The sequence below is a fragment of the Sinocyclocheilus anshuiensis genome, unplaced genomic scaffold (genome assembly GCF_001515605.1).
Source record: "Sinocyclocheilus anshuiensis isolate Anshui unplaced genomic scaffold, SAMN03320099.WGS_v1.1 scaffold555, whole genome shotgun sequence".
NCBI classification, from domain to species: domain Eukaryota; kingdom Metazoa; phylum Chordata; class Actinopteri; order Cypriniformes; family Cyprinidae; genus Sinocyclocheilus; species Sinocyclocheilus anshuiensis.
Genome location: NW_015552571.1, coordinates 17,260 through 44,822, shown reverse-complemented (window position 1 = coordinate 44,822; position 27,563 = coordinate 17,260). Strand labels below are relative to the sequence as shown.

At 38.1% G+C, this 27,563-nt stretch overlaps 1 protein-coding gene across 1 annotated transcript in view; it reads left to right on the top strand.

The window, feature by feature from the left end:
• The window catches only part of LOC107665051 (voltage-dependent R-type calcium channel subunit alpha-1E-like), a gene marked incomplete at its 3' end in the record, with an annotated part of 118,466 nt that overhangs the window by 73,651 nt on the left and 17,252 nt on the right, over nt 1-27,563 (top strand). The window contains exons 5-19 of the mRNA XM_016455796.1: nt 9,845-9,948; nt 10,371-10,529; nt 11,462-11,652; nt 13,383-13,486; nt 15,879-15,994; nt 16,557-16,610; nt 18,112-18,201; nt 18,406-18,615; nt 18,693-18,805; nt 20,442-20,554; nt 20,695-20,826; nt 21,190-21,259; nt 21,750-21,867; nt 22,247-22,314; nt 22,401-22,492. Of these exons, the coding sequence (XP_016311282.1) occupies nt 9,845-9,948; nt 10,371-10,529; nt 11,462-11,652; nt 13,383-13,486; nt 15,879-15,994; nt 16,557-16,610; nt 18,112-18,201; nt 18,406-18,615; nt 18,693-18,805; nt 20,442-20,554; nt 20,695-20,826; nt 21,190-21,259; nt 21,750-21,867; nt 22,247-22,314; nt 22,401-22,492 (1,734 nt within the window). The remainder of the gene's footprint in view (nt 1-9,844; nt 9,949-10,370; nt 10,530-11,461; nt 11,653-13,382; nt 13,487-15,878; nt 15,995-16,556; nt 16,611-18,111; nt 18,202-18,405; nt 18,616-18,692; nt 18,806-20,441; nt 20,555-20,694; nt 20,827-21,189; nt 21,260-21,749; nt 21,868-22,246; nt 22,315-22,400; nt 22,493-27,563) is intronic.

The following is a 27,563-nucleotide window of genomic DNA, read 5'->3' as shown; positions in this document are numbered from 1 at the left end:
AATAAAAAATGACAAGTAAGCAGTCAGTAATAAAATAAGAACAAATAAAGAAATTAATAATGATAGCACAAATAAAAAATAACGACAGGCCTTCGAATTAAATAAATTGCTTTTTAGTTTTTCAGGTAAAAACACACCGAGCGTCACACCACGTGAAAGTGAATCCTGAGCGGTGAACTCATTTTCGGCAGCCGAAATTTCGGTGCATCTCTAATTATTGGCGACATCAGAAATGGATATTATATAATAGATGCTTTTTTGAACATTTTAGCGATTTTAAAATATTAAAAAAAGATTTTTTACACGGCACCCCTGCTCTCGACAGACGGCACCCCGGTTGGGAAACACTGCCATAGAGCACATATCTCGCTAAGTCAGTGGTTGGGGCCAAACCTCCAAGGAAGCCCCTTAAAAAAATCTTACAATAATTTAAAACATTTAAATTAAATTAATTATTTAAATTTATTACATAACTATACAATCAATCAAATTAAATAATTACATAATTTATACATAATTTAATTAAAACAAAAATTGCATAATTTAAAAAAAATAATTTTATAAAGAGATTTATATTACTCCGTGAGATAGTTTGTGATGCTCAGGTTAAGTACTGTTTGGCACAGTAACATGCTCAGATGGAACAGTTTACCATTCATAAGCAAATATTCATTCATTACATAAATAGTTTGATATAAAGGTGCAAAGCGACAAAGTCTAGGATACATCCAACAATGTGCAGATATAACAGCTTTTGTAACACTATAAAGTAGGGCTGTCAAAATGGCTGAAAAACTAAATTCGAATTTTGTATTTAAATATTATCAAAATTCTAATTATATACGAATTTAAAATGCATAATTTCAGTTAGGGTGAAGAAAAGCTTTTGGCTTCTCTCCTGAGGCCACAAGAGGGCGCATCATTCAAAACATAAGATAACATGACTATCTGCGAAAAAAAGTGCATAACGCTTAAAATAATGTTTATAAACCAATTATAATTAAGTTGCTTATACAACTATAAACAAAACAGCATCATGTATGTATGCATTGTTTAATACAAAGGGCGGAAAGCCAATCACACAGAGTACATTTTTTAATTTAAAAACATGAGACGCAGTGGGATGAGGAAAAACCCGCCATAAAGTTTCGATATATGTTTTTTGCAAAGTTAAACGTAAATTAATTTTACAAGGCTTTCTAAACATGCGGCTCTTTTGTGCGAGACGCGAGTGCAACAGTAATAGATATCCGTCTAGAAAATGCGTGAAATATGCGTTCTGTGTGAATGGCTTGGTTTTGGTTTTGATGTAAACAAGATCTTCTCCGCATTGATGTTCTCTTTTTCCGCTATATTTTGAATGAACAACGCATCAGTACCGCATCTAGTGGCTTCAACTGGATAGGCTAACAAAAACATTATAATGCGACGACACTTACATCGTCATCGCATCTCGTGCGCCGCTGATAAGGCTGCCTCCTTAACGCACACCTAAAATTCGAATGCAACGTTTTTGCATTTGAATGTGGATTTTTATTTTAAATTCGACGAATATTCGAAATTCGAAAAATGTTTTGACAGCCCTACTATACCGTAAGTATTTTTTTAGCATTGTGTGCTTACACTTAATTTCAAAAGCAGGGATTTTTCACACCCTTTACCAACACTAGTGTGATGGTGGTGGATCAGATCAGGTACTGTTGTAATGATCAAACAGAAAGTACATCTTCAGACCCTGCTTATTAGCAACTGAAATCTAGGACGGCAACATAGAAATACTATATAATTAATATATGAATGAATGAATGAACGACAACAGATTTCATTATCGGTTAGTTCAGGGGTTCCTTTCGTCCAAGACAATATTTGAAGGTGCTTCTTTCTAAGCTAATATGTACATCTAATACTTCTGCTGTAACAAAAACAAATAAACTAAAAATTATGATGTCAGGTAAAGTTGTACATCTTTATTTTCAGTGCACTCTAAAAAGGACTCACATAGTATTATGCTGCTGTGTAAAAGTATACTGTATAAAAGCCTATACTGATTGCTTTATAAGGCAAAATAAATCAAGCAGTTCAGATCAAGAGTTAAAACACTCTGATCGTGCGTCATTAGCACTCATTTGTAATTTATTACGGTTTCAGATGTCTGCTCTGCCTCTTTCTGTCTTTTGCTTTCTCTGTCACTCTCTCTCTTTGTCTGTTTCTCCCTGCGTATTTGACAATTAGTTAAGTGTTTGCTCTTTACCCATGATTAATAATTGATCTACTGGTGTCTTAATGATTCATATGCCATCTGTTACAATGTAACGGTTGCATGTGTGAGTCAGGGGCCCAGCAAAGAGCCATGTTTCTGCAGTGGGCAGAGAGGGATAATTAAAGGCAGTGTCTGGTAGGGGTGTTCCATATCATACCGTCCATGATAATACCGGTATACATTTTTACATGATAAAAAAAGTGTCATATCGCGATATCAATGATATAGTGACGCAATGACGTATGGCACATTTACGTTCCCTAGCACGCACAACAACAACACCACAAACCCAATAGGTGTGTTTGACTTGAAGCAGTATGACATCAAAGTATTGTGAGAGTGGTTCTAGAGCATATTCGAGCGCACACTCTTACCCCTTATTTAAGGCTGACTTATACTTCTGCGTCGGACCTACGCGGTAGCCTTTACGCCGTAGGCTGTGCGTCAGTTTTCATTTATACTTTTCAATACTGAGTCGTTGTCCGCGTCGACATGCAGTACACATGCAAACCGCTAGTCTGCAGTGTCCTCGGGCATGTTGCTGGTGTAACCCGCAGTACCACGGCAAAAGCCGAAGAAGAAGCGGCTCATCGGAGAAGCATTATAGCATTAAAAAAAGTTAAATAAAAAGCGCCCATACATAGGCTCAAATTGATAAGCAATATAGACAACGTCATTGTTTACAATACAACCAGAGCACATGCCACTGAGCTGAGGGGTGTAACGTTTAGACTCACAACACACTGACACACACACACGGTTTAGTGAATCACAACACACTGAGCCAGCTGACCAATCTGAGCCCAATGCGTATATCTGAGGGAGGGGCTTAATAAAAACAGGAACTCATCGGAGCGTTCAAATGAGTAGGGACAGAGCGGTGTAGAATAAAGGTAAGCTACTGTATGTGAAAAATAATGCGTTTTTTAAAAAACGAAGCATTAACACATTAGACTGCACCCCATAAACACAATCAAGCCTAGAAAAAAAACAGTCAACCACCTCTTTAAAGCAAATGTTGCAAGCATATGTTGAGAAGAGTTGTCTTATTACTTTTTTTACACTACATGTTTGATCACTCGAGCCTTAAGTGATCAAACATCGCTCGGCAGATGTTGAAACCTGCAAAACAGTCCTGACTTGCTCTGAAGGAGGGGCTGCATAATAGAAACCTTTTATCATAATTTTTATCTTTATCTTAAGTCAAGATTAGTGGTCGACCGATGTACCTACAAAGTATTTGGCATTTTTGGATACGTTTTTGTGTTTGACCGATGTGTGGCAGATGCAGGACAGACCTGAGCAGAGTTCCCATTCTCTGTTTCAGCTGTTTTTAATTAGTTTAACAAATTGTTAGGCAGAACTGTTAAACAACAAAGTTAACGGTAATAGAAAGGCAGATGCAATACTTTGCCGTCTACTGTCAGCAGTCAGCGAATACACATTTATATCATTTAAACTAGTCTTTGGTTATCTAATCAGGGCTCCAGACTCATTCTTCCAACTGGTCGCTCTTTTGCGACAAACTTTCTCACGAGCACGAGCACATGATTTGGTCGCAATTTTTTATTTTTTTTGCTACATGGGATTAATCAATGCTTGCTGATAGACTTAGTTTATAGTTGTATGGAATATATATAATAGTTTATAGTTATATGGAAACGAAAGTTTTTAACATTCAACCTGTTTTTTTCATCAGTAGTATTATTTGTGATTTGAATTTTGTGAACGGGAGTTCCTCTTTTGCTATGTTATAAGCCGGGCTTCGGATGCTTTCACTTTCGAATTCGCGATCTTGTTGTCACGTTTCACAAGAAAAGATAATTGTCTCTTTTGCTTACATCTATACACCTTTCACTTTTTAAGACTAAAACAAAAGATGGATTCATTGTTATTCTTAATTAAAAAGCACAACAATAAAACAGTAAGATGCAATGACATGAGGCATGGCATGCACATGCTGTATTATACACCAAATAATAAATTACAGAATGTTTAACAAACACTGAGGAATCAAATAAAAAAATAAATAAAAGAGAGCCTCCATAGTAGGGTTGTGCCGATAGACAATATTATTGTGTATCGACGATAGTCAGAGATATCGACGATAGCAGATGTCTTTGTCGATAGTCAAGACGATATTTGGCTCATTCTCCTATTAATGTATTAAATTATAATAATAATAATTATTATTATTTTTATTAGGCTATTATAATTCGGCTATTATTATCAAATTGCCCCGCTATTTCACTTCAGCACCACATTTCACACACGCGCGCTTTGGTGCGTTGGGCTCGGGCGTGCGGTCCGGAGTGCTGTATGACTGATGTATCCATTCAGTTTAACTTTATACTTTATATTTAACGTGTTCATTTATGTCCAATATTTAGAGTTAAATTGTTGGTCTTTAAATGAAATCTACTATTGATTTTCACCGTTGACTGATTTTGCGGAACATTTAGACTGATAACTTGATAACGCAGATGCGGCAAATTTGTCACAGGATATCGTGTATCGTCGATCTCACGGGCTGACGATTTGAAAAATGACCACATTGCCCAACACTACTCCACCTCCACTACTCCAGCTTTTCAAAATGAAAACAAAAAGAAAAGTAAAACTAAACTTGCTGTCGTTGACAGTTGCTTGCATGTTTTTTTCCCCACAAGAATACCAACATGTTCACCTTCTCTGGTTTAGGAAGCAGTCTTTTTCTTCACTTTAGCACGAAAACTATCCATCGTTTCCTCAATATTCACGTCATTTTTGCTGCGCGCACCGTAGCGCTCCTGCTGAAGTGTAAACCAGGCTCTACACTCTAAAGCTGCGTTCACACTAGCGACTTTGTCACTGCATGTTGCCAGTGGCTGGCGATGAGGTTGCTAGTGGGCGTTCTCACTTCTGGTTGCCTTGACAGCGAATCAGGTTTCGTGCTGCTAAATACAAACATTTTGGAGGCAAAAGACTAAATATAATATAAATATGAATTTAAATCCATACATACAAACAAAAATGAATGAGAAACCGAGCCTAAGTTTTTTCCATTGCGTATGTTTATCTACGGCTGAGAGGAGAACGATCACATGAGCACTGCCGTCTTCTTTCCTATTAGCTGTCGCTCACGAAAGTTGCTCTTCATTTGCATAAAGTTGAAGGATTCTGAACTTTGTCGCCTCGCTGGACACGCCCCATCCGTCGCCAACGGCCGCTGTCGCACTTGTCACCGGAAATCGCCAGCTCGCCATTAAAATGAATGGGATCGTGTCGCTTTGTCGCTTGTAGTGTGAACGGGGCTTAAGCGCTGCGCAGTTCAAACGAGTAGCGCGGTTCCGTTATGCTTTCAGCTTCGTTTGCCGTTTGATGTTTCTCATATGCAGCAGAAATGGCAGCACTTATGAGTTGAACAATGCAGTGGTCGCGCCAGTGCGACCACACACAAAATTTTGTCGCACAGGCAGAAAAAATGGTTGCAAAATGCAACCATTTGGTCACAGTCTGGAGCCCTGCTAATGAAAATTTAATTTCACAAACCTTGCAAACTTTGTCGAATCCTGTTGTGAAATCTTTTGAAGTGTGCATTTGTTGTCTGAGTGATGGTTCATCTGTCCATGCAAATTGGATGCGGACAGGAGAGTTAAGCTGTCACTGCATATGCATGGTCAGCAGATTTTGAATCCTTGATTTTAAACCATAGAGCGCAATATCAAGTTGGCCACTATGTCATATTCATGTCATATTCGCTGTGTGCTGTATATGAAATTAGCGCTACCTTGTGTTTATTAGAAAAAAAAAAGATTCCCAGTGCGCATGACTTACCTGATCCCTTACTGCACTGCTGGTTACAGGGCTTACTTCCATTTATTCATATTTTTTGACAATTTCTTTATTTGTGGAAAATACTAGTGTCATTTCTATATATTTGCAGAGCTTAATCTTTCATGTTAATCTTTAGTATGAACTTTGGTTATACAGCAGGCTTACATGAATCACAGGAAGCCCGTTCTGTGCTATATTTATGGTCTTTTGGTCTTTTGTTAGTGGTAACATGTCATGCTGTTCATTCAGTGCCAGGGAATTGTCTTCACACCAGCTTTGTGTTCCTGACCCGCCTACACACAATATTGTTTTCAGTGAAAACAATCAAGATCTCTCTCCTTCCTCTCAACCTCTTCTCAAAGTGAGGAAGGAGCTATCCTTGCATGAAATTAGTGTTTTTTTCTGTGTATATAGATATGAATGCATCTTGGCATTAGGCTTAGAGAGTGTTTGTCTCTAGGCAGTGATGGTTTGTAAATGTTAACGTTATAAACACAAGCTGTTATGAATTATGTAAGCATAATTGAACATGTGCTAATGTTACACAATTTGTACTGATGGATTCATCTCAATACTTGCAGGGGGCATGATAGTTTTATAAACTTTTCACAACAGATTTCATGGTGACAGGTATCATTTTGCCACTTAATAAATGAAACATAATATTGTCGGATGTCTCAGAGTATCAATGTCATCATAACATTTTCCATTGAATTTTTTATCCATTTTAAGATTTTGTAAAATCTTTTTCTGATTGCACCATTTGTGGCCTTGCCATTTAAAGACTCCCAGAAGCTGTAGGAGCAATTTTCTCTCTTTCTTTCTTTAGCAGTCTTTTAGTGAAGTCTTTCATCTCATTCCTGTGCTGCTATTTTAATTATTTCTCAGGTCCTAATTAGAATCGCTGACATCCTGCTACCTTGACACCCCATATGTGACTAATATGCAGGACAATCTGGGATTAATTTTCCACTCTTATAAAGCCCTGCTAAAAAAGAAGTGAAAATATTGAGTGAGAAATATTCTGTGGTTTGTGCTATGCACTTATTAATTTCACTATGGGTGGGCTACAGGAGCTGTTTAAGGCTGTATTGAAGTCTTATTTTATCTCTGACGCATAGTTTAATGCAGGTCTTCATTAACGATCATGAGCATGGCTATAGGAAGTTGGCAGAAATAAGGGTTCTGCAGAATACCGTAACCTCATCTACACTTACAGCAGATAAAAAAACGTGCTTTTTTTTTTTTTAAATGTGCATTTTTGAACTTATGATGATAAAGTTCAAATGCAAATGGCTCACTTTTAATTGTGCATCAAATTAAAGATTTTACAGTTTTGTATTTGTAGATACTTCTGAACATATTAATATTAGGTAAACTCATTTTATGTGCTGCCACAGTGTACTAATTCAACTATGTAAAATAAATGTATCTGTAAAATAAATTGTTTAACAATGTTAAAAGCAATTTTGTGTATTTCCCATAAAGTAGATAAGAACATTTTCATAATTATTTTCATGAATTTCCTTAAATGAATGAATAAAACATTAATAACTTAACAACAAAACATTGTATTTTTACATTTGTCAAATAAGATTCTGCACAAGAGAACCGTATAAATTGGCACATTCTGTTTGATCTGTTTTCTATTTGTTTAAATCAGTATTTTACATAATTTATTTTCATCCTGTTACACTGGACGTGTCTTTAAACATCTGTTGAATTAAAAATTTGGAAACCAGTGGAGATAAATTCTCAGTTGCTTCAGCTAAAGCCAAATTCTGTGTATAAAGTCGCGCTCATCTGATTCTCTCACTCTCTGTGTATCTTCCTCTTTTTTATGTGTCTTGTGTTCATACACCTTTCTTTGGCAGTCTTTTTCATCTCAGTGGGGTGGAAGGGGATGAAGTTTAATCAGCCAACAACAAGAGTGCCAGGTGAATTGGGATATGAGAGAATCCAGAATTTCAGCTTTGGTTGAGATGTTGGAAAGGACGGTTCATCCCAGGTTACACACATGGCATCCAGTGGGTAGCTGTCAGGAACCGAATGCTGCCAACAAAAGCTTCTTTCTCTCACACACTAATGCTCCTCTCATTTCCTTCTGAGTGTTGCATGCAGCATCACAGACGAGTTGCTGTTTCCTGTTAGGTGGTGCAGCAAATAAGAGACAACATTTGCATTTTATAATGAGCCATGCCCTTGATGGGTTCCCTTTGAGAGATGAGGGATTCTGTTCATTCTAATCAGAACAACAATAATCATATCATATTATTGCAGGGTCTTACTGGCCAGCTTCTTGGGAGGGTGCTAGTAGGGATGGGTATGATTACTTAAGTTCCTCAACAGCAATGATCAATCATGAAAATGCATTTATTGCGTTCAAATACTGTGTTTATATATTGTCCACATTTACACTCCTTTTTTCCTCAGAGCAGTGACTTTTTCAGGTAACCAACCCCCTTTAGATTTGTTTATTTTTTTCATACACATTTTCATAGCTATGCAAATGAGGACATACAATAGAACTTTACTGTTTTTATATAAAGCTAATTATAACGACTACAGACTCATCCAAGCCATACCTCTAAAAGAAAATATATATACTATACAGTATATGCAAAAATCGCTCATAGTATAGTTTGGATAATTTTTTTTCTAAGTATAGACATTTCACATGTTCCTCAAGAAATGTTTGTGGTTTTTTGTTTCCATTGTTCTTTTTCATAGTTGGCTAATTCCATGGATAAATAAGTAATAATAATAATAATAATAATTCATTACATTTATATAGCGCTTTTCTAGGCACTCAAAGTGCTTTACATTGTCAGGGGGTATCTCCTCATCCACCACCAGTGTGCAGCATCCACCTGGATGATGCGACGGCAGCCATAGTGCGCCAGAACGCCCACCACACACCAGCTTATTGGTGGAGAGGAGACAGAGTGATGAAGCCAATCAGTAGATATGGGAATTGTTAGGAGGCCGTGATGATCAGAGGCCAATGGGCAAATTTGGCCAGGATGCCGAGGTCACACCTCTACTCTTTTAGAAAGACATCCTTGGATTTTTAATGACCACAGAGAGTCAGGACCTCGGTTTAACGTCTCATCCGAAGGACGGTGCTTGTTGACAGTATAGTGTCCCCATCACTATACTGGGGCGTTAGGACCCACACAGACCACAGGATGTGTATAGACACATCCACATATACAAGGTACAGATATGTAAAGACACTTTTTTAATTTTTGGGTGAACTGTCCCTTTAAATCCATCATGAGTGTCACATCTGGTTCCAACTGGCATCTTATTATTGTCACACAAATATGAAAAATCAGTTTCTCCATATGTTAAAGTTGCATGCTCCTGTCTGATTGTGGCTATACATGAACAAGCATGTGGAATGAAAGACAGAGATGACTCATTGGTCATGCTTGAATATCACCTGTGCTTAGAAGGAAGCTGTGAATCAGAAGTGACCCTTATTAGAAAGTGTGCTGGCTGTCATTCACTGAGAGGGATTACCTCATTAAGGACCACACAGATTTAGCACCACTGCTAATTACTAATTACTAATTACTCCCCTTTACCTACAGTATCACTATGAGTCATCACTATCGCGCTGATTACCGTGTCACTAATGATGGAGATTGCATAGTTTACAAAATATCATCATTAACATATTTGTGAAATATTCATATATCCTGCATACTTTCTGTTGATTTAGTTTCTTTGCCTAACCTATGTTTGTTTTTATTTTGTTAACAGGATTCTGGCCACAGCAGGAGCCCACATGAATATTTCATTAGACCTGCGCACGCTCAGGGCTGTGAGGGTATTACGGCCCCTTAAACTGGTTTCTGGCATTCCTAGTATGTAATCAAACATTATCTTAATCATATCATTGTATCTATACTACATTTGTATGTAGTATCTTAATCAAACATTGTGTTGTTTCATTTGAAACTGCATCCTAATCAGGTGCAAAGTGATAAAACAAGACATAAAATGCAACAAGCTACATGCAAGGCATTTTCTAAAAAGTGTCCAATTATTTTGGTAGCTGCACAAAGAAATCTCACTGGTCCAAAAACCCACTCCATGTATCTGTAATTTGTCACATCACACTTTGTTAGGACACAGTGTTATAGTTGTTCTTTTACATGTGGATGCTGTAGTGTTAAAGTTTTTCCAAATGTGAAGGAATGAATAGTACAGATTGATATTTTTCTTTTGGTTATTTATGTGTAGTAAGGTTTATTGATATCTATATATATTCATGTTTTTTTTATAGGTCTGCAAATAGTTCTTAAATCCATAATGAAGGCGATGGTGCCACTGCTACAGATTGGTCTGCTGCTGTTTTTTGCCATTCTCATGTTTGCTATTATTGGATTAGAGTTCTACAGTGGAAAACTCCACAAAAGATGCGTAGCTTTTTCAAACATTACAGGTAAGGAGGATCACACTCTTGACAGACACAGGAACAAGAACATGCACAGACCCACACATCCACATATGTACAGACATAGAGTACATCAATATATTTATTACATTTATGTGCTTTTCAGATGCTGGGATCCAAACCAAATATTTAAATCTTTGGAATTCTTAAAAAATGACAAAAAAAAAACAAAAAAATGAAAACAGTATTTCAGAAAATTTTCAGTTAAAATTTTTTTTCTCTGAAAGTTGACAACCATTTAACATCTTTTAGGGTCACAAATAACTCCATGTTCTTAAAGGGATAGTCCACCCAAAAATGTAGACTGTGTTATCATTTACTCCCCCCTGAAGTAATTCCATATCTGTATGCATTTCTTTCTTCTGTGGAACACTAAAGAAGATATTTTGAAGAATGTTGGTGACTAAAGTTTCGGGTCTCATTGTCTTCCAAAGTATTTTTTGTCCATACAGCAAAAGTCAGTAGGACCCAAAACCGTTTGGTTACCAACATTCTTATATATTCCTATAATATATTCCTTTCTGTTCCACAGAAGAAAAAGTTATAAAGGTTTGGAACAACATGAGGGGAAGTAAATGAATGTTCATTTTGTGAGTGGACTATATACACATGCATGTTATTAAATATTAAATTTAAGATTACTATTGACAAGAATACCATCATTGACATTTGCAAGAGCTGAAAATAAAATTTGGCAATCCCTCACGGGTCCATACAGACCTACCAGTCAGGGGATCGGCTCCTCCCATACAGGAAGTAAACACTTCATCCTTCTGTTGGCCTCTTCTATTAGCTGCATGATAACAAATAGCAAAACAAGCAAACAAATGACACAGATACATTATTAAAAATTTAAAAGTTGAACACTTATACAGTCAGTATGCAATTAATGAAAAAAAAGTCTTTCTCATCTCATGCAGACTCTGAGAGAGCAGACTCATCTGAACTTGACTTCCCGTGTGGGGCCAAGCCTTGTCCTGAAAATTATAACTGCACTGGCCCTTGGCAAGGACCCAATGATGGCATCACTCAGTTTGATAACATCTTATTTTCCATACTCACTGTATTCCAGTGCATCACCATGGAAGGCTGGACAGCTGTACTCTATAATGTGAGTTACTCTTTCAGCTGAACGATATGTAGCAGTTTTGTTCCTGTGCTTGGAATGATGACACTTCTGTATTATAATCCTAATACATAAAATTATTATCTTATTGTAGTCCAGTGTTGAATTGTTACTTCATGTTAAAGTCTTCCTCAGGAGATCTCACTTGATCATCAATCTACCACATATTGCTGTTAAGTGAAACGGGGTCATTAGCTTCTTTGTAGTGTTTCACATTATATGCATTTTAATGACTGGTTGTGAAGTACACTGGTTGAGTTTTTGGTTAGATGAGCGTGTCTTTGCTTTTTGTTGATACCGTGGCTTTGGGAGACGTTGATCTGTTGTGTTCATGCAGGCAGCTTACATTTACATTGTTCCCTAATCCTGTTCCTTCTGTTCTCCCCAAAATTGGAACATAAATCATTCTGGTTTTGAATGATGAAATTGCACTTATGGTTGGTCCATTTTAGCTGAAATAGTTGCAGTTTATTTTTGAAGAACTTCCTCTTTCCGGATTCTATCCATCTGTGATCGTATTCGTACACTAGTTGTACATACTGTACAGCATGCAACACTGTGTAGCTTTCCTCTGACTTCTGATCTTCTTTCAAGCTGATTCAAGCACAGTAACAACTCCCTTTTCATAACAAGTCACATTTGGAAGGGTTTGTCAAAGTGGTTTTCTCTCCAAACAGCTCCAAGTACTGGAAAATGAGGTGTTAGATACAAACTTTATTCTGCATTAGATTATTGGAGCTTTTGGTGAAATTAGCTTGGATGGTTGACTGCTATCATACTAGTGCCATTTATATGCTGAGTTGTCTCTGTTCTTCACTGTCATCCAGTAGTGCTGGTATCTGAGCATGGAAATTCATTTTCTTAGTTTTAATATGTAATTTTTGTGGAGGAGGACTTACTCAGGCTTTCATGCATTTAGTTTGAGATAAAATCTTTATACAACAAAAAGAAAGCTTAGAGACCTTGTTTGAAGGAATTGGAAAGATTGGAGGTGTTACTGTTTGCACCTCTTTTGTTTATTCATGATTTTTGAGGATGAGTCGATGACTACATCGACTGCTTTTACCAAGTGCCAAATGAATTTGCACTGAAAAGACCTGTCAGTCCACTTCTGTGTTGTAACACTGCAACATTCCATTAAAACATAAGAATTGTCATTTTTTATTTTTTAAGGTGACTTTAAAATTTTGATTTCTGGTACTTTATGGAAAATCTTGAAAAGCCATGGACATTTCTAGAGTTAATTTTTTTTCTAGTTATGCTCACCTTTAAAATATTTCATCTGGTGAAAATTATCTTTTGAGGGTCTGATTACTTTAGAATGATTTTTAAAAATCATGATCTCATAATTTTGAATGTCTGGAAGAGTCCACAGTGTTTTTAATCAGTCACATGGTGTCATGCGTTGACGTGAGTCATGCTGACACAGATAGAGGTGTTTTTCACACTCATAACTGAGCTGATGCAGCAGCGTCGGGATGCGGGGAACACCCTCTCAGCTCAGCTGGGCAACAATGCCACCTGCCCACGCACTGATCACACCCTTTGCACTGCCGAGCAGAGCCCCACTGAATCGTCACCATTGCAAGGGCTTGGTTTATGGTTTTCTGACCATCTGAACCCAGGCATTTAGTAGATTTAGTAGCTACTGCAAATTAAAATCATAATGAGTTATTTTCGTTGTTTTAATCACTTCCTGTTTTGTGTTTGCACAGACCAACGATGCCTTAGGCTCTACTTGGAATTGGCTCTACTTCATTCCTCTAATAATAATTGGCTCCTTCTTTGTGTTGAATCTGGTATTAGGAGTCCTGTCAGGGTAAGTATTGTTTTCCACAATGGACTCTTAAGACAAACTGACTCTACATCTAACCCGATGTCTGAGCTGACACAGGGGTAATGAGTTTTATCAGAGGTTAATGTGAAATGTATTAACTTCATCTCTGGAGACAAGAGGTAAGATTAAGTTACTACACATACAGTGGCTTTGTCTGTTTCTCTTTCTACACATCTCTCATTTTTCTGTATTCACAAACACTACCAATCAAAAGTTTTTTGAATATTTTTGAATTAAGTCTTTTGTGCTCATCAAGGCTGCATTTATTTGATGAAAAATACAGTTTAAACCATAATATTGTGAAATATTATAATTAAAAAAAAACTTTTCTATTTTAAAGGGTTAGTTCACCCAAAAATGAAAATTAGGCTGTGTTTTACTCACCCCCGAGGCATCCTAGGTGTATATGACTTTCTTCTTTCAGACGAATCCAGTCGGAGTTATATTAAAAATTGTGTTTGATCTTTCAAGCTGTTTAATGCCACTCAGCGGGTGTTGAATGCATCAGTCCAAAAGAAGTTAAATAAAAAGCGCCCATCCATTAAAAAAAGCGTCTCACACGGCTCCAGGGGGTGAACAAAGGCCTCCTGTAGTGAATCGATGCGTTTTTGTAAGAAAAATATCCATATTCAAAACGTAATAATCACTTTAATCTAGCTTGCGCTTACTGTTGTAAACGGAAGCAGTTCCGGGCGGATGACGTATGAGGTCGGCTTTGCGCATGCGCAGCTCAGAAGTGATGCACGCGGAAACGCAACGGAGAGATCAAAACAAAACAACGGTCACTAATTAGAAGTACAAAACGAGGATTTGTAAAGAAGAATGTCAAGAGGATTTCGATATAAGCCAAGAGGAGACTGGTTTTCCTTTGCTCAAGTAAGGAAACTTTGCTTCCTTTGATCCTGTAAAAAAACACCGGTTTTCAAGAGACTCACCGGAGCATGCGCAAGACTGAACTCATACGTCATCAGCCCGGAGCTGCTTCCATGTACAAATGTTGGCGCAAGCTACATTAAAGTGATTATTACGTTTTGAATATGGATATTTTTCTTACAAAAATGCATCGATTCGCTACAGGAGGCCTTTGTTCACCCCCCGGAGCCGTGTGAGACGCTTTTTTTTAATGGATGGGCGCTTTTTATTTAACTTCTTTTGGACTGATGCATGCAACACCCGCTGAGTGGCATTAAACAGCTTGAAAGATCAAAGACAATTTTTAATATAACTCCGACTGGATTCGTCTGAAAGAAGAAAGTCATATACACCTAGGATGGCTCTGGGGTGAGTAAAACAGCCTAATTTTAATTTTTGGGTGAACTAACCCTTTAATGCATGTTAAAATGTACTTTATTCTTGTGATGGCACAGCTGAATTTTAGCAGCCATTATTCCAGTCTTCAGTGTCAAATGATCCTTCTGAAATCATTCTAATTTGCTGAAAAACATTAAAAAACCTTAATTATTTTAAACTTTTTACCGGTAGTTTAGTTCCAGTGCAAGCTAAATGTGCATACTTCTCTTGTGACATAAAAGCTTATACATTTGAGTATGACGAAAGACAATACAACAGTAGTGAGACATAACTGAGATTTTATCAAATTGATGACACATACCTCTTTGTCATGTACTATAATGTGAGTATTTGTAAGTTAAATTCATTACCTTAAAATTCAATAAATTTTATGTCCAAAAACTTATAAATTTGTTGCCATTTTTTAAAATCTGTTTCTTCATGAAAAAAGAAATGTTTAAGGGGTCATGTGATACTATTTTCAAAGATCATTATTTTGTGTATTAGGTGTAACAGAATATATTAGCATGCTTTAATATTCAAGAAACACATTATTTTCCACATACTGTACATTATTGTAGCTCCTGTATTCCTAGTCTTTCTAAAGCGTGTTGATTTCTACAATGCCCTTTCCTCCAAAAAGCTCAATGTGCTCGGATTAGCCAGCTGACCCAGTGCATTGTGATTGACCGAACATCACAAGCATGTGTCAGAAATGTAACCATAATCGCAAGCTTCAGCTTCCAAAGCAATTATAAAAACAGTTAATAATGTTGTGAGTTTGCACGACTTGAGCAGAATGTATCAGAGTGGAGCGTGACTCTGCCAACAAACAGCAACATAACACACTAAAGAAAAAGGAATATATAAAAATGCATCATATGACCCCTTTAGCAGTGATGATGTAATATGTAGATGCCACAAGGTGGTGTGATTTCAACTTAAAAAAATTATGCAAATTGGGATGCAGCCTCTCTCTCTGCCTTTCATTCCTTCACTCTGCAGGTGAAACACTGATAAATTAAGTGTGTCATCCCTGTGGTTATTCTCTGTGTGGGTAATTGTATGCTGTTGGCTCATGTAGGGAGTTTGCTAAAGAGCGAGAGCGGGTAGAGAACCGAAGATCCTTCATGAAGCTCAGGAGACAGCAACAGATCGAGAGGGAGCTGAACGGATACCGGGCCTGGATCGACCGTGCAGGTACTCTTACATACTGGGCTGGCAAATGCACCATGCAAAACAAATAAAGTAAATCAAATCTGTCAAAACACACTGTGCCACAGCATCGCCCCATTCTACAGCAGATGCTCAGTGCCATTAAAAAGAGACACACTTGTGAAAGAAAATGCTTCTATTTTGCAATTTTTTCATGGCAAATTATATTTGCTATATATCAGTGTAACAATTCAAGTGAAACATAAACTAGAAATATATACATTTCATAATGCTTTAAATGACAGCAGTTAAATTCCCAAAACCTAATGATCATGTTCATCAGCATGATTTAAAAATTATCCAGAATGCACTTTGTGCTAGAAGCAGGAAAATCTGAAAATAAAAAGCGGTGCACATGATCAATGTCACAAATTTGCTTGCTTGTTTAGTGATCTAGAAAAAGTGCAAATCTTAAATATTTCTTATTCATTGGTTTCTTTGTTTAAATTTTACAAAATCCTATATAAATTAGATTTTTAAATGCTAGTTTTTCAGTGAATTGCATGTGTACAACTTGATAAAATTCAAGTGAGTTTTTATTTTGCAGAGGAGGTGATGCTTGCAGAGGAGAACAAGAATTCAGGACCTTCTGCTTTGGATGGTGAGATGTTTGACCTCTTCTGTTTTTTTCTCATTTTCCCACGTAGATTGTGGGATGCAGTTTTTTAATTATGTGTCAGGGTTAGGGTCATATGATTATTTTGAACACACTAGTAAATACCCATTCTCTCTGTCCCAGATTTCATCATTTATTCAATAGCCTGTTCTGGCGTATAAAGCCTGTTCTGGTCCCATAAAACATCACAGGGATTGTATATTCAATAGACTGATGTCACAATAAACAGAACGCCATGATCCTGCTCATGGCGCACATCTGTGAAGCGAAGACCCACCACATGACATCCGAACCCTATACAAGGCGACAGGTTTTCCCCAGAATCAAACTTTTTTTTTTTTTTTTTATGAAATGTTGATTGACAGCTTCCCAGAGGCTGTGTGAATGGAAAGCAGGCAGTTACCATGGTGAACTGTTATTTCGATTTCCTTGCTGTTCTGCTGTAAATGTCCCATCATCCCATTTAAGATGATTTTCTTAAAAAACTGGGGCCTATATGGAAAACAATTTTTAGGGGGTCAGGAGAGACTGAGACCTGTTTTGGCCCTTGTAAATGAGGCTTGACAGCAGTAGGTATCCAGGTTGCACTCTGAAGAGAGTTTAAAAGATAAAATGTAATTGCAGGCATTCGTATTTACTTCATTGTTGCCATGACAACAGGAAATCTAACAAGGAGATTTATTTGCAATTGAATGCATCCCTTAGTGCCAGCTATTAGGCTAGATGCTTTGATAAATTGGGGAACTTTCAGTTGCTGCTGTCAAGCCTGTTATATTCTATAAATGCTTGAGAAGTAAATTATTACAACGGGGTGATGGCTGTACATTTGTCATATCATGTCCTAAGCTGGCTGCAGTTTTCAGTGATACATAGTTTCTCTGTAGGCATTTAAACCATAAATTCTGCAGGACTCAACAAAATCAAAGCCAACCAAAACATATTCGATGTTTATGAAAAGTTACCATCATTGATTAAAAAGAAAAGAAAAAAAAAACCCCAAAGTAAATATTTTCCAGATAATATTTTAATAATTTGCTTTAGGTTCAGTTTTTCTACCTACCCTGGGGCTACAGATGGAAATTAGCCACCCTGACACATTTTACATTGATTTTATGCATTATTTAAGTGCATTGTCCCTGATTAAATAATGATTAAATAAACAAATAAATACAAATAAAAATGTATACATAGATTTTTGGAAGGTGATAAACATATTTGGAGTTACATAAAAATGTGAATGATTTTTATTTATTTATTTATAATTGGGAACATGTAACACAATAATTTCCCACACGACATGGGCAGGACTATCCAGCGTGACATGACCAAAATGCAAATCAAGTGTCTGTCAATGTTTTATAACCCGTATAATGCTTTTATTTCTTAAACAGTTTTTGGTTTATTAATCTGTTATTTCTTTAGTTTGAAATAAAATAAATATAATAAGATAAGATCATGGGATAAATTATTTGGTATGTGTTCTCAGTGATAAAAAGAGCCGCCACAATAAAGAGAAGAGGGGTGGATGATGTTCGGAGAGCTCCAGAGGAACAGTATGCTGACATATCGTCTGTAGGTGAGTGGTTTCCTCCAACAAGTCTCCTTCATATCCTGTCTAGATGATGCTAAATATTGTGTCATAATGTCATTATATGCATGTTTTCAGAATATCATTCACATACAGCTGAAATAATCTCCTTACTCAATCAAGAAGTATACAAATGTGGATCAACTTGTTTTACTTGTTCATAAATTTTTTTTTTGGATTTTTGTCCATCAGGGATGCCATTGAACAGAGCCAGCATACGCAGTGCTAAAAGAGGACCAACGTCCTTTTTCCGTCGGAAAGAACGCATGCTAAGGATCTCCGTTCGCCGTATGGTGAAGACTCACACCTTCTACTGGATCGTTCTGAGTCTGGTGGCCCTCAACACTTTCTGTGTTGCCATCGTACACCACAAGCAGCCTCAGTGGTTGTCTAGTCTCCTTTGTAAGACCACAAGCAAAATGAATGCTGTCATACATGATCCATAGTCTTAACTTTAAAGTGATTCCTTTCTATTGCAGACTATGCAGAGTTCCTGTTTCTGGGCCTGTTTCTTACAGAGATGTTTCTCAAGATGTATGGACTTGGACCCAGACTCTATTTTCACTCCTCCTTCAACTGCTTTGATTTTGGCGTAAGTGTATTTCTGTCATCCTTCCCATAATCTTCTTTGTAATGAAGATAGCACAACAGTGCAAGTGTCAAAGAGGATCAAGGTGGTGACTCCAAAAATGAGTGTTCATTAAAAAATTTTTATCAAGAAAGATAAAAGCAGTGCAAAGAAATAAGAGTGGATGAAACCGTAAATCTAATTAGATCTTTTTTGAAGTTACGCTTCTCCACTCTGAGCACTATGAACTTGTCTCTAATGTCTATGTAAATTTGAGGACCCAGCACTGAATATCAATGTGTAGCTTTATTTAAAGGTGGGGTAAGCGATTTCTGGTAGCCAATGTTGACATTTGAAATCACCAAAACAAATATGCCCCTACCCCAAAAGGGTCTCACCCCTATTTTGATAGCTCCGCCCCACACATACGTACGCAACCCAGGCAACGTTTAGTTCTGTGAAACAAAGCAAAACCAATGTTACACCGTGTCTACACCGGACGCGAGTGGCGCAACAAAATACTATGGAACTCATTATAATCAGTGATGCTGTCTACACCATACATATACATACATATCTATGGTCTACACTGGATGCGGCGCGGCACGACACGATAAATCCCTGACAGAAAACTGCTGCTGCATTCTATTCATGACGTATTGACAAATTTCAAATGATTTTCAACAGTCACTTTGTCGCGTCTAGTGTACTAGACAGACTTTAGCTGTTGTGGCGCAGGCACAGGGTTACTCACCTATCGAGAAGAAACAAAGCAACCTCGGCGTCTGATCGCAGGCCTTCCGCTACGTGAGTTCTCTCCAGCGCTGGAAAGCTGATCCGATATTTACATGGGTCCTACTTCTTGCCTTATTGCCTTAAGCCTTCTTTTGTTCCGCAGACGTTTTCCTCTTTTGTTTTTTATCCACCATCTCTATCTTATTGTTTGCTCGGCTCGCTAATGTCCGTCCTGTGCACTGAACCCTCTCTCCTCCACATCATGAGTAGACACGCCCCTTACTGCTGATTGGCTACAAGTTTGTTTTGCTAGTCGGCCCGAATCAGTATTCTAAAGCGAATCAGTTTTCTAAAGCGTTTTTGAAAAATCGCTTACCCCACCTTTAATTATAATTCAGTTTTAGTTCTGGACTGTGTCAATATATAATGATTAGCTATTGGCTAATCTTTAATTTAATCAGAACATTTGTACCTGGCCCTTTCCATGAATACAGATCCTGTTACATTTTTTTAAATGAGTAAATCTCATGTTTTCTGTTTGAAAACTATAAAACTTGTTCAATCAAATAACATCTGATCTAACATACAATTAATGTTTGATTTAATATTGCATATGTATACATACATACAGACAGACAGACAGACAGATAGATAGATAGATAGATAGATAGATACTGTAGATAGATAGATAGATAGTCTTCAATACCATTGTGTGGTTTCATTGTTGAATTTCAGTAGGTAAGTAGCATTTGTTGTGCTCCATACATCGCTACACAACTGACAACAGACAATGGACCTTTTTTCCTTGTGAAATTTTGAAGAAATTTTGCTAATGTGACCGCACCTTTAGACAGAATTTTTTTGGCATCATTGACATCATCATTTTGGCATATTTAAAGAGGTAAAATTCCTGAATTCTATCCAGGTGATAGTGGGCAGCATTTTTGAGGTGCTCTGGGGGTTCTTCAGACCTGGCACATCCTTTGGGATCAGCGTTCTGCGTGCCTTGCGATTGTTGAGAATTTTCAAGATCACAAAGTAAGTGCAAGCTTGTCTGGAATAACAGCGTCTTGGGTTTGTTTGCTTCTTGCATAGACAATAATCTATTTATTGACGTCTTTGCTCTGTTCTGGTTGTCCCTATTTTGAACTTAGAGATGCTGTATTTGTGTTGTTAAGGTACTGGGCGTCCCTGAGGAACCTGGTTGTGTCTCTGATGAGCTCCATGAAGTCTATTATCAGTTTGCTCTTCCTGCTTTTCCTCTTCATTGTGGTCTTTGCACTTCTGGGCATGCAGCTCTTTGGTGGAAGGTAATATCTTATCAGTCTAAGCACAGACAGTGCCCGTAGACTTAAATTTGGATTTATGACTGAAAATGTCTGAATGCTACACCTGTAGTTATGAGCTGATCGTTATGTTATTTGCAATAACAATGTTAAATCTTCAGCTTGCTTTAATCCTGACTCAACAATACCCATATCAAACATGGCATCAAATTTAATGCAAAAAAAACCCAATGTTTAGAGTGGAACTCTATGTGACAGGTGTAGCAAGACAATAGAAAATAGATCAGGTTCAACCGGTTAGAAAAAGCAAATAATCTATTATTCAGTAACCTGGTCAGACACATTTTTAATAAAATGGCTTGCAAATAGGTGTTTTTTTCTTTACAGGTTCATCTTTGAAGACTACACACCCACTAATTTTGACACTTTTCCAGCAGCCATCATGACAGTGTTTCAAGTAAGATTTCACCCAGTTGTAATCTTAGTATAATGCAAGAGTCCGGATGTTTCTTAGTGAAAAGTGGCTTAGAAGGCTAATTAATTAGACCAAGATTTAATTGCACAGATAGAGAGGAAATTAGGATCAGAGTGCAGAAAAAAAACATACTTAGTCACAAAACATAATCTATCTTCCCTTTATAATAATGAAAACAAAAAAAAGGTCCAGTACAGAAAAAAATACCTTTAGGCCCAAACAAAATTTGTAGATTTTGTTTATGTGGCAAATTTGTGGGAAAAATCATTAAAATTCTGGGGAATGGAATTTGGTAAAATATGTTATTGGTATCCCTTTTATTGGTTGCAGAAAGCATTATCAGATTAGCTGAAATATTTAATAGACAGACATGCACGGGGAAGTATCTGTCAAATTATTCTGCTGAAATATGGGAAGTTCTCTGTGAAGTTGGATTCCACGTGGGCCTGAAATAAGTTCACTGTGTTTCTAGATTCTCACTGGCGAGGACTGGAATGAAGTCATGTACAATGGAATCCGGTCTCAAGGTGGCGTGAAGTCGGGGATGTGGTCATCTGTCTACTTCATTGTTCTGACTCTGTTTGGAAATTGTATCCTACATTGATTCTTTCTCTATCCATGACCAGCAATACCTAGTGTGTGTGTGTGTGTGTGATATTCTTCAGGTCTTCAATAATTTTTAAGTCAACATGAAATGAAAATTGACCTTATTTACTTCTTAATACACATTCCTTTTCTTTCTGTGCATGATTCTTCACTACAGTTTTCGCTGTGGTCTTTCAACAAAATGTAACTTGCTTTTTTTATTTGCCTGACATTACTAAGCGTATAAGATTAGTGCACGTTTGCTTGAAACTCTATGCTGATTGCATAATACTGTATGTTGGGTTAAATCTGTCCTCCTTAGTTTTGGTGGTTATTGCTGTATAGCTCATTGTTTTGAGCCAAAATTCTTGACAAAATGGTCAGATACACTGCTCAATGTCTTCTTGGCTATCGCTGTTGACAATTTGGCAAATGCCCAGGAGCTCACAAAGGTATATCCAGCAAGGTTATTTTAGCTTTATATGCTGAAGGATTTGTAAGGCAATTGTATAATGAAAAACGCCTTGCTGTTCCAAAGGATGAAGAGGAGGAGGAAGAGGCGTTTAATCAGAAACATGCCCTGCAGAAAGCCAAGGAGGTTGGGCCCATGTCCTCTTTCATGTCCTCAGAGTAAGTGAACCAAGTGCACCCTTGCCTGCTCATTCGCCCTCTCACGAGAGATGCTAAAATACAAACTAACACTACTAACACCAGTCTTATGTCTGAGATATTTTAGTCTGGTTTCAGAGACATCTAAATTGGCATGTCTGCCAAGTATACCTGTAGGACTTTGCAGCTTCAGTACCTGGCCAAATTGACCTAGATGCACAAGCTAGTTTGAGTCTACAGGGATATTGCTGTATTGTTGCCAGAATATGTAAACAGTTGAAGTCTTTGCTTTTACAGATATGTCTTTCACTCTGTACCGTTTAAATTAAATGCTACACAGTTACAGAAACAGTAAAGAAAAGGTATTACAACTTTGAGGGTTTCGCTTCCCAGATAGTTTGCGAGAGGCAGTTACTTGAGACCAGCAAAATTATTTACCATTGTTGAAGGTTGTACACAATGTTCTTTCGGTTGAATGCGTAGGGATTTTTGGGACTCTTTATTCTCAAAGCTTCAAAATCAACAGTAAGTTGTCATAGCAACCGGCAAGCTTCCCAGTCTTTGCAGGGATGAGTCTATTATGTTGTCATAGAGACAATTTTTTTCCCATCAAAAAGAGAATTATAGAGTTTTGAATGCCTTTACACTGGTCAGCCTGGATATGTAGTCATATGTTATATCCTTTGCAAGAACAGAAGAGGCATCCAGCTAGCCTAAATCTCAAAACATAAAGAGAATCTGATAGCTAAAAAGGGAGGTTAGCCCACAGATAAAAGTTTCTATAACTGGAGTTTATACACACATGCATCTTTCTGTGATTTTGGGAATTTAACACTGCATGGATGTGTGATGTCAGACTCCTGTAGTTGAGCATGTGCAAGTTGGGATGACCAGTCATAATGTGTCCTCAACGTTACAATCCAATCACCTTTACATCTCTTGATTGATCATAGATGCTTTAGAATCTAATTTTTCTTTTTTTCTTTTCATTGATAGCACAGTACATTTAGTGACTTGAGTGAGTTTTGGATGGTGAATTGAGAGTGGTTATATATCATGAAAGTCCCCGTAAACATGGATTCACCTCTGCTAACATGCTATTTAATGCTGGAGGTGATATACAGTGGGTACGGAAAGTATTCAGACCCCCTTAAATTTATTATTTTAGCAAATGGCTGCAATATAACAAAGAGTGAAAAATTTAAGGGGGTCTGAATACTTTCCGTACCCACTGTATATAGGGTGCTTACTGAATCCATTACGTACTGACTAAAAGGGGAAAAAGTCAAGCGTGAAGTTTTCAGTCAAGAAATGTAAAATCAGGGTCCAAAATAACGTTTTGCTACACCTTTTTGCCTATGGCAAGTGATATGAGAAAAATGATACATGAATGTATATATATGACAATTAGGGATGTAACAATTCACTTAACTTACAATGCGATATGATTCACGATACAGATTTCACAATACAATTTTCTCACAATATTTTTGAACAAAATGTCATTTAAGGCAAATTATAAATGAAAAGATGTCCTTTCATTATTTCTCAGACAAAATGCAGCACATTTCTTTGTGAAATTTAAATATGTCAAATCCAAAATCACAGTCCAAACAAAGATCCTGCATACATGCTGCATGAGCAGTTTTTTTTTCTAAATTAGATTGTATAATTTCAAAATTTGAAATTTGACTTTAGCTTTATGAAACTATACTACATAACATACCTGAACAAAACAAAAACAGCAGACGGGCTGAATGAGAGCGCAAATTCACTTTCTGACAGCAGGTGGCAATTATGGAACAGCAGCAATATAGCATTTCTTTGGTTACTGCTGTAAACAAATCAGTGCTGTGCTTATAAACACTACCTTAAATGCATTATACAGAGGTAAGATGAAAAGAAAATACCATTTAAACTTTTCTGAAGACCGTTCCCACCAGAGATACATTCATATAAACCCCCACCCCCAAATGTATCGCAATTCGTTTAACATTTCGACCAACTTAAATTGTCACTTATTTTTATAGATTTTCAACCGGCTCGTTACGTGCATTGTTACATCCCTAATGACGATTGATTTATTTAGCTGTTTACCTTGCCTATTAGTGGCAAATAGCACAAACAGCATTATTTATAGGATCATGTACAAGATGAGTCAGTGTTCATCTTGCTGTGAATCTGCACCTGTCATGAATATGTTAAGCTACGTTGTGATTTTATTTCTATTATATTCATTTGGTGGCTTAGTGAGAGAAATATTGTGTTGCCATATGGAGTTCTGGAGAAAAACAATCATCCCAACCTCCTAGATAAACTTCTAATGGTACGTTTCCCACTGTGATTAAAATTTGTAGAGGATACATGAGTTGTGTCAGATAGTTTTACAAGATAGTTTATATCTTTCTCATTTGAAGACATTCTTTTACATGTCTTACATCATTCTTACAGTTTATGAAGAATAGCAACATAATACATAGTTTCTTATAGTTGCTAGCCATTGGCAAATTTGATTTCCTCAAATCAAGCTTTTATTCTCATTTGGTGCTTGGCAAGTGTTACATTTGGACCCTGTGAAAACATTTGTTGTAATATACTATACACTTACATACTTTTTTGGGCATGCTCGCAATTTGAAATAACTAATAACCAATGTTTGTGATGAGTGTCATTGTATACAAAAGAGGCTTTACTGTCAATATTGAATGATGAGAGACTAATATAATACATGTTTGCTGGACAATTACAGAAAACAAAATCAAACAAACAAGATTCTGTATGAGGCAATGGAGGCCATGCCTTTGTCAGAATAAATTGATGTATGATGTGAATACCACAGGGTCTCTTCTCTACTGCATTTTGGGAGATAATATGAGAGCTGATTGTCAGTGAACTCAGACTGGAAATTGTGGCCTGTGGCATTTGAATCTTGCATGTTTACTTCAAAGTTAAACAAAAAAGGCTGTTGCAGCATGTCCGAAACTGCTTGACGAGAACTGGGAAATGAATGCATGTCTTCAGTTAGCATGACAACTATGGACGTCATCCCTGGGAAATGCATATGTATGACCAGTTGACTACTAAAGAAATGAATCAGGGTGCTCTCTCTTTCTGATATTGTGTGCTTATGCATATGGATCCCATTTTTATGTCTTATATCTGTGCCATGTTTCTTACTGTCTCAGCATTTCAAAATGTTCCAGAATACTGTATTTGTTGCTTCTTATCTAATATAATTACCATCATGTTGTCATGTGACGCTTTGCTGCCCTGCTACGCAGCCCAAAACTTTTTTCTTTTTAATTTTTAAAAAACTTTGTGTAACTTTAGTTTATAATCAGAAATAGTATAAATACAACATGTTAAATGTAAAAAAATTGGCTTTAGCAGAGCATTGAAATACAACTGAAAAACGTCTCGGTTACGTATGTAACCCTCGTTCCCTGAAGGAGGGAACGGAGACATATGTTGGAACTGACCGACGAATTGGGGATCGCTTTGGGAGACCAATCTACTTCGAGTGTAAGAAAAACGAGCCAATGCACATTGCACTAGGCATATGATAATTGCCACAGCTGCTCTGCGCTGCAGCGCGAGTATTTAATGAGCAGCAGGTGCATTGCATATTTGCTTTTCCGCTGAGGAGCCGAGCTAGTGACTCGGCCGTACAGCGGAGGTACGACTGTGGTGACGGGACGTACGTCACCGTTCCCTCGTCGGGAACTGACCGACAAATTGGGGATATCTACCAACACGCCACTGTCGCTGGCCTTTCCAGCGCTCTGCTTGAGACTCCTGGACTGCCCCCACTGTTGGAGCGGGAGTCAGGGCTCTAAGCACAGAAGGTCAGTCACAGCTGTTCCGCAAGACCCACTCAGTGTGACTATTTGGATAACGCTGGGAAAGTGTGCCCTAAAAGGGAAGGGGATGCTGCGGAAGCCACATCCTGTCCGTAGGAAGTAAAATGTGGTGGTTACACATATGGACTAGCCAATAAGAATAATACAATATATGGAAGTCTCTGGGGTGGTTCCAGCCTAGTTCTAGGGGGGAAAGAACACCAGCAGAGACGACAGGAGGGAAAGACACGTGCTAGCCGGCCTGGGTAGCCTTACCGTGGAAGAATACACATATGGGATCGCTGCAGGGACCACTACATATGGACACCCAGCCTAACACAGGTTCCACAACACATACGAGTGTAGGCCTGGCGTCAGATGCTCCGCCACGTCTGACTGCCGGGGGGTGACGGAGGAACTCACAGGGTTAGCCATTTCTGGGGAACTCTACTGGAGCAATAGAAGCACGTATCTGGCCCAGCGGGCGGGAGTGGCGTTGCAAGCCGACACTAGAACGGGTCCTTCGCGCTACTGGCCACTGGGGGCGAGTACACGGGAAGATACCGGCTCTACACTAAGGCTATAGAATCTAGAGAACGTGTTAGGTGTCACCCAGCCCGCAGCTCTACAAATATCTGTCAGCGAGGCGCCTTGAGCCAGCGCCCAGGAGGAAGCAACACTTCTAGTTGAGTGTGCTCGCAACCCGAACGGGCAAGGCACGTCTTGGGATTGGTAAGCCAAGACAATAGCATCCACTATCCAGTGGGCTAACATCTGTTTGGAGACAGCCTTTCTCTTCTGCTGGCCTCCGTAACAGACAAAGAGGTGGTCTGAGGTTCTGAAGCTTTGTGTTCTGTCCACGTACAGCCGCAGAGTGCGGACGGGACAGAGAAAAGCTAGGGCTGGGTCTGCCTCCTCCGAGGGCAGTGCTTGCAGGCTCACTACCTGGTCCCTGAAGGGAGTGGTAGGAACCTTGGGCACATATCCAGGCCGGGGTCTCAGGACAACATGAGAGTTGGCCGGCACGATTCGTCGACCGAAAATGCCTGCAGGTCCCCTACCCTCTTGATGGAAGCCAATGCAGTCAGGAGAACTGTCTTTAGTGACAGAATTTTCAACTCAGCTGACTGCAAAGGTTCAAAGGGAGGTCTCTGCAGTGCCATGAGCATCAGAGACAGGTCCCAAGAGGGTACCGAGGTAGGACGAGGAGGGTTCAACCTCCTCGCCCCTCTAAGGAACCTGACGACCAGGTC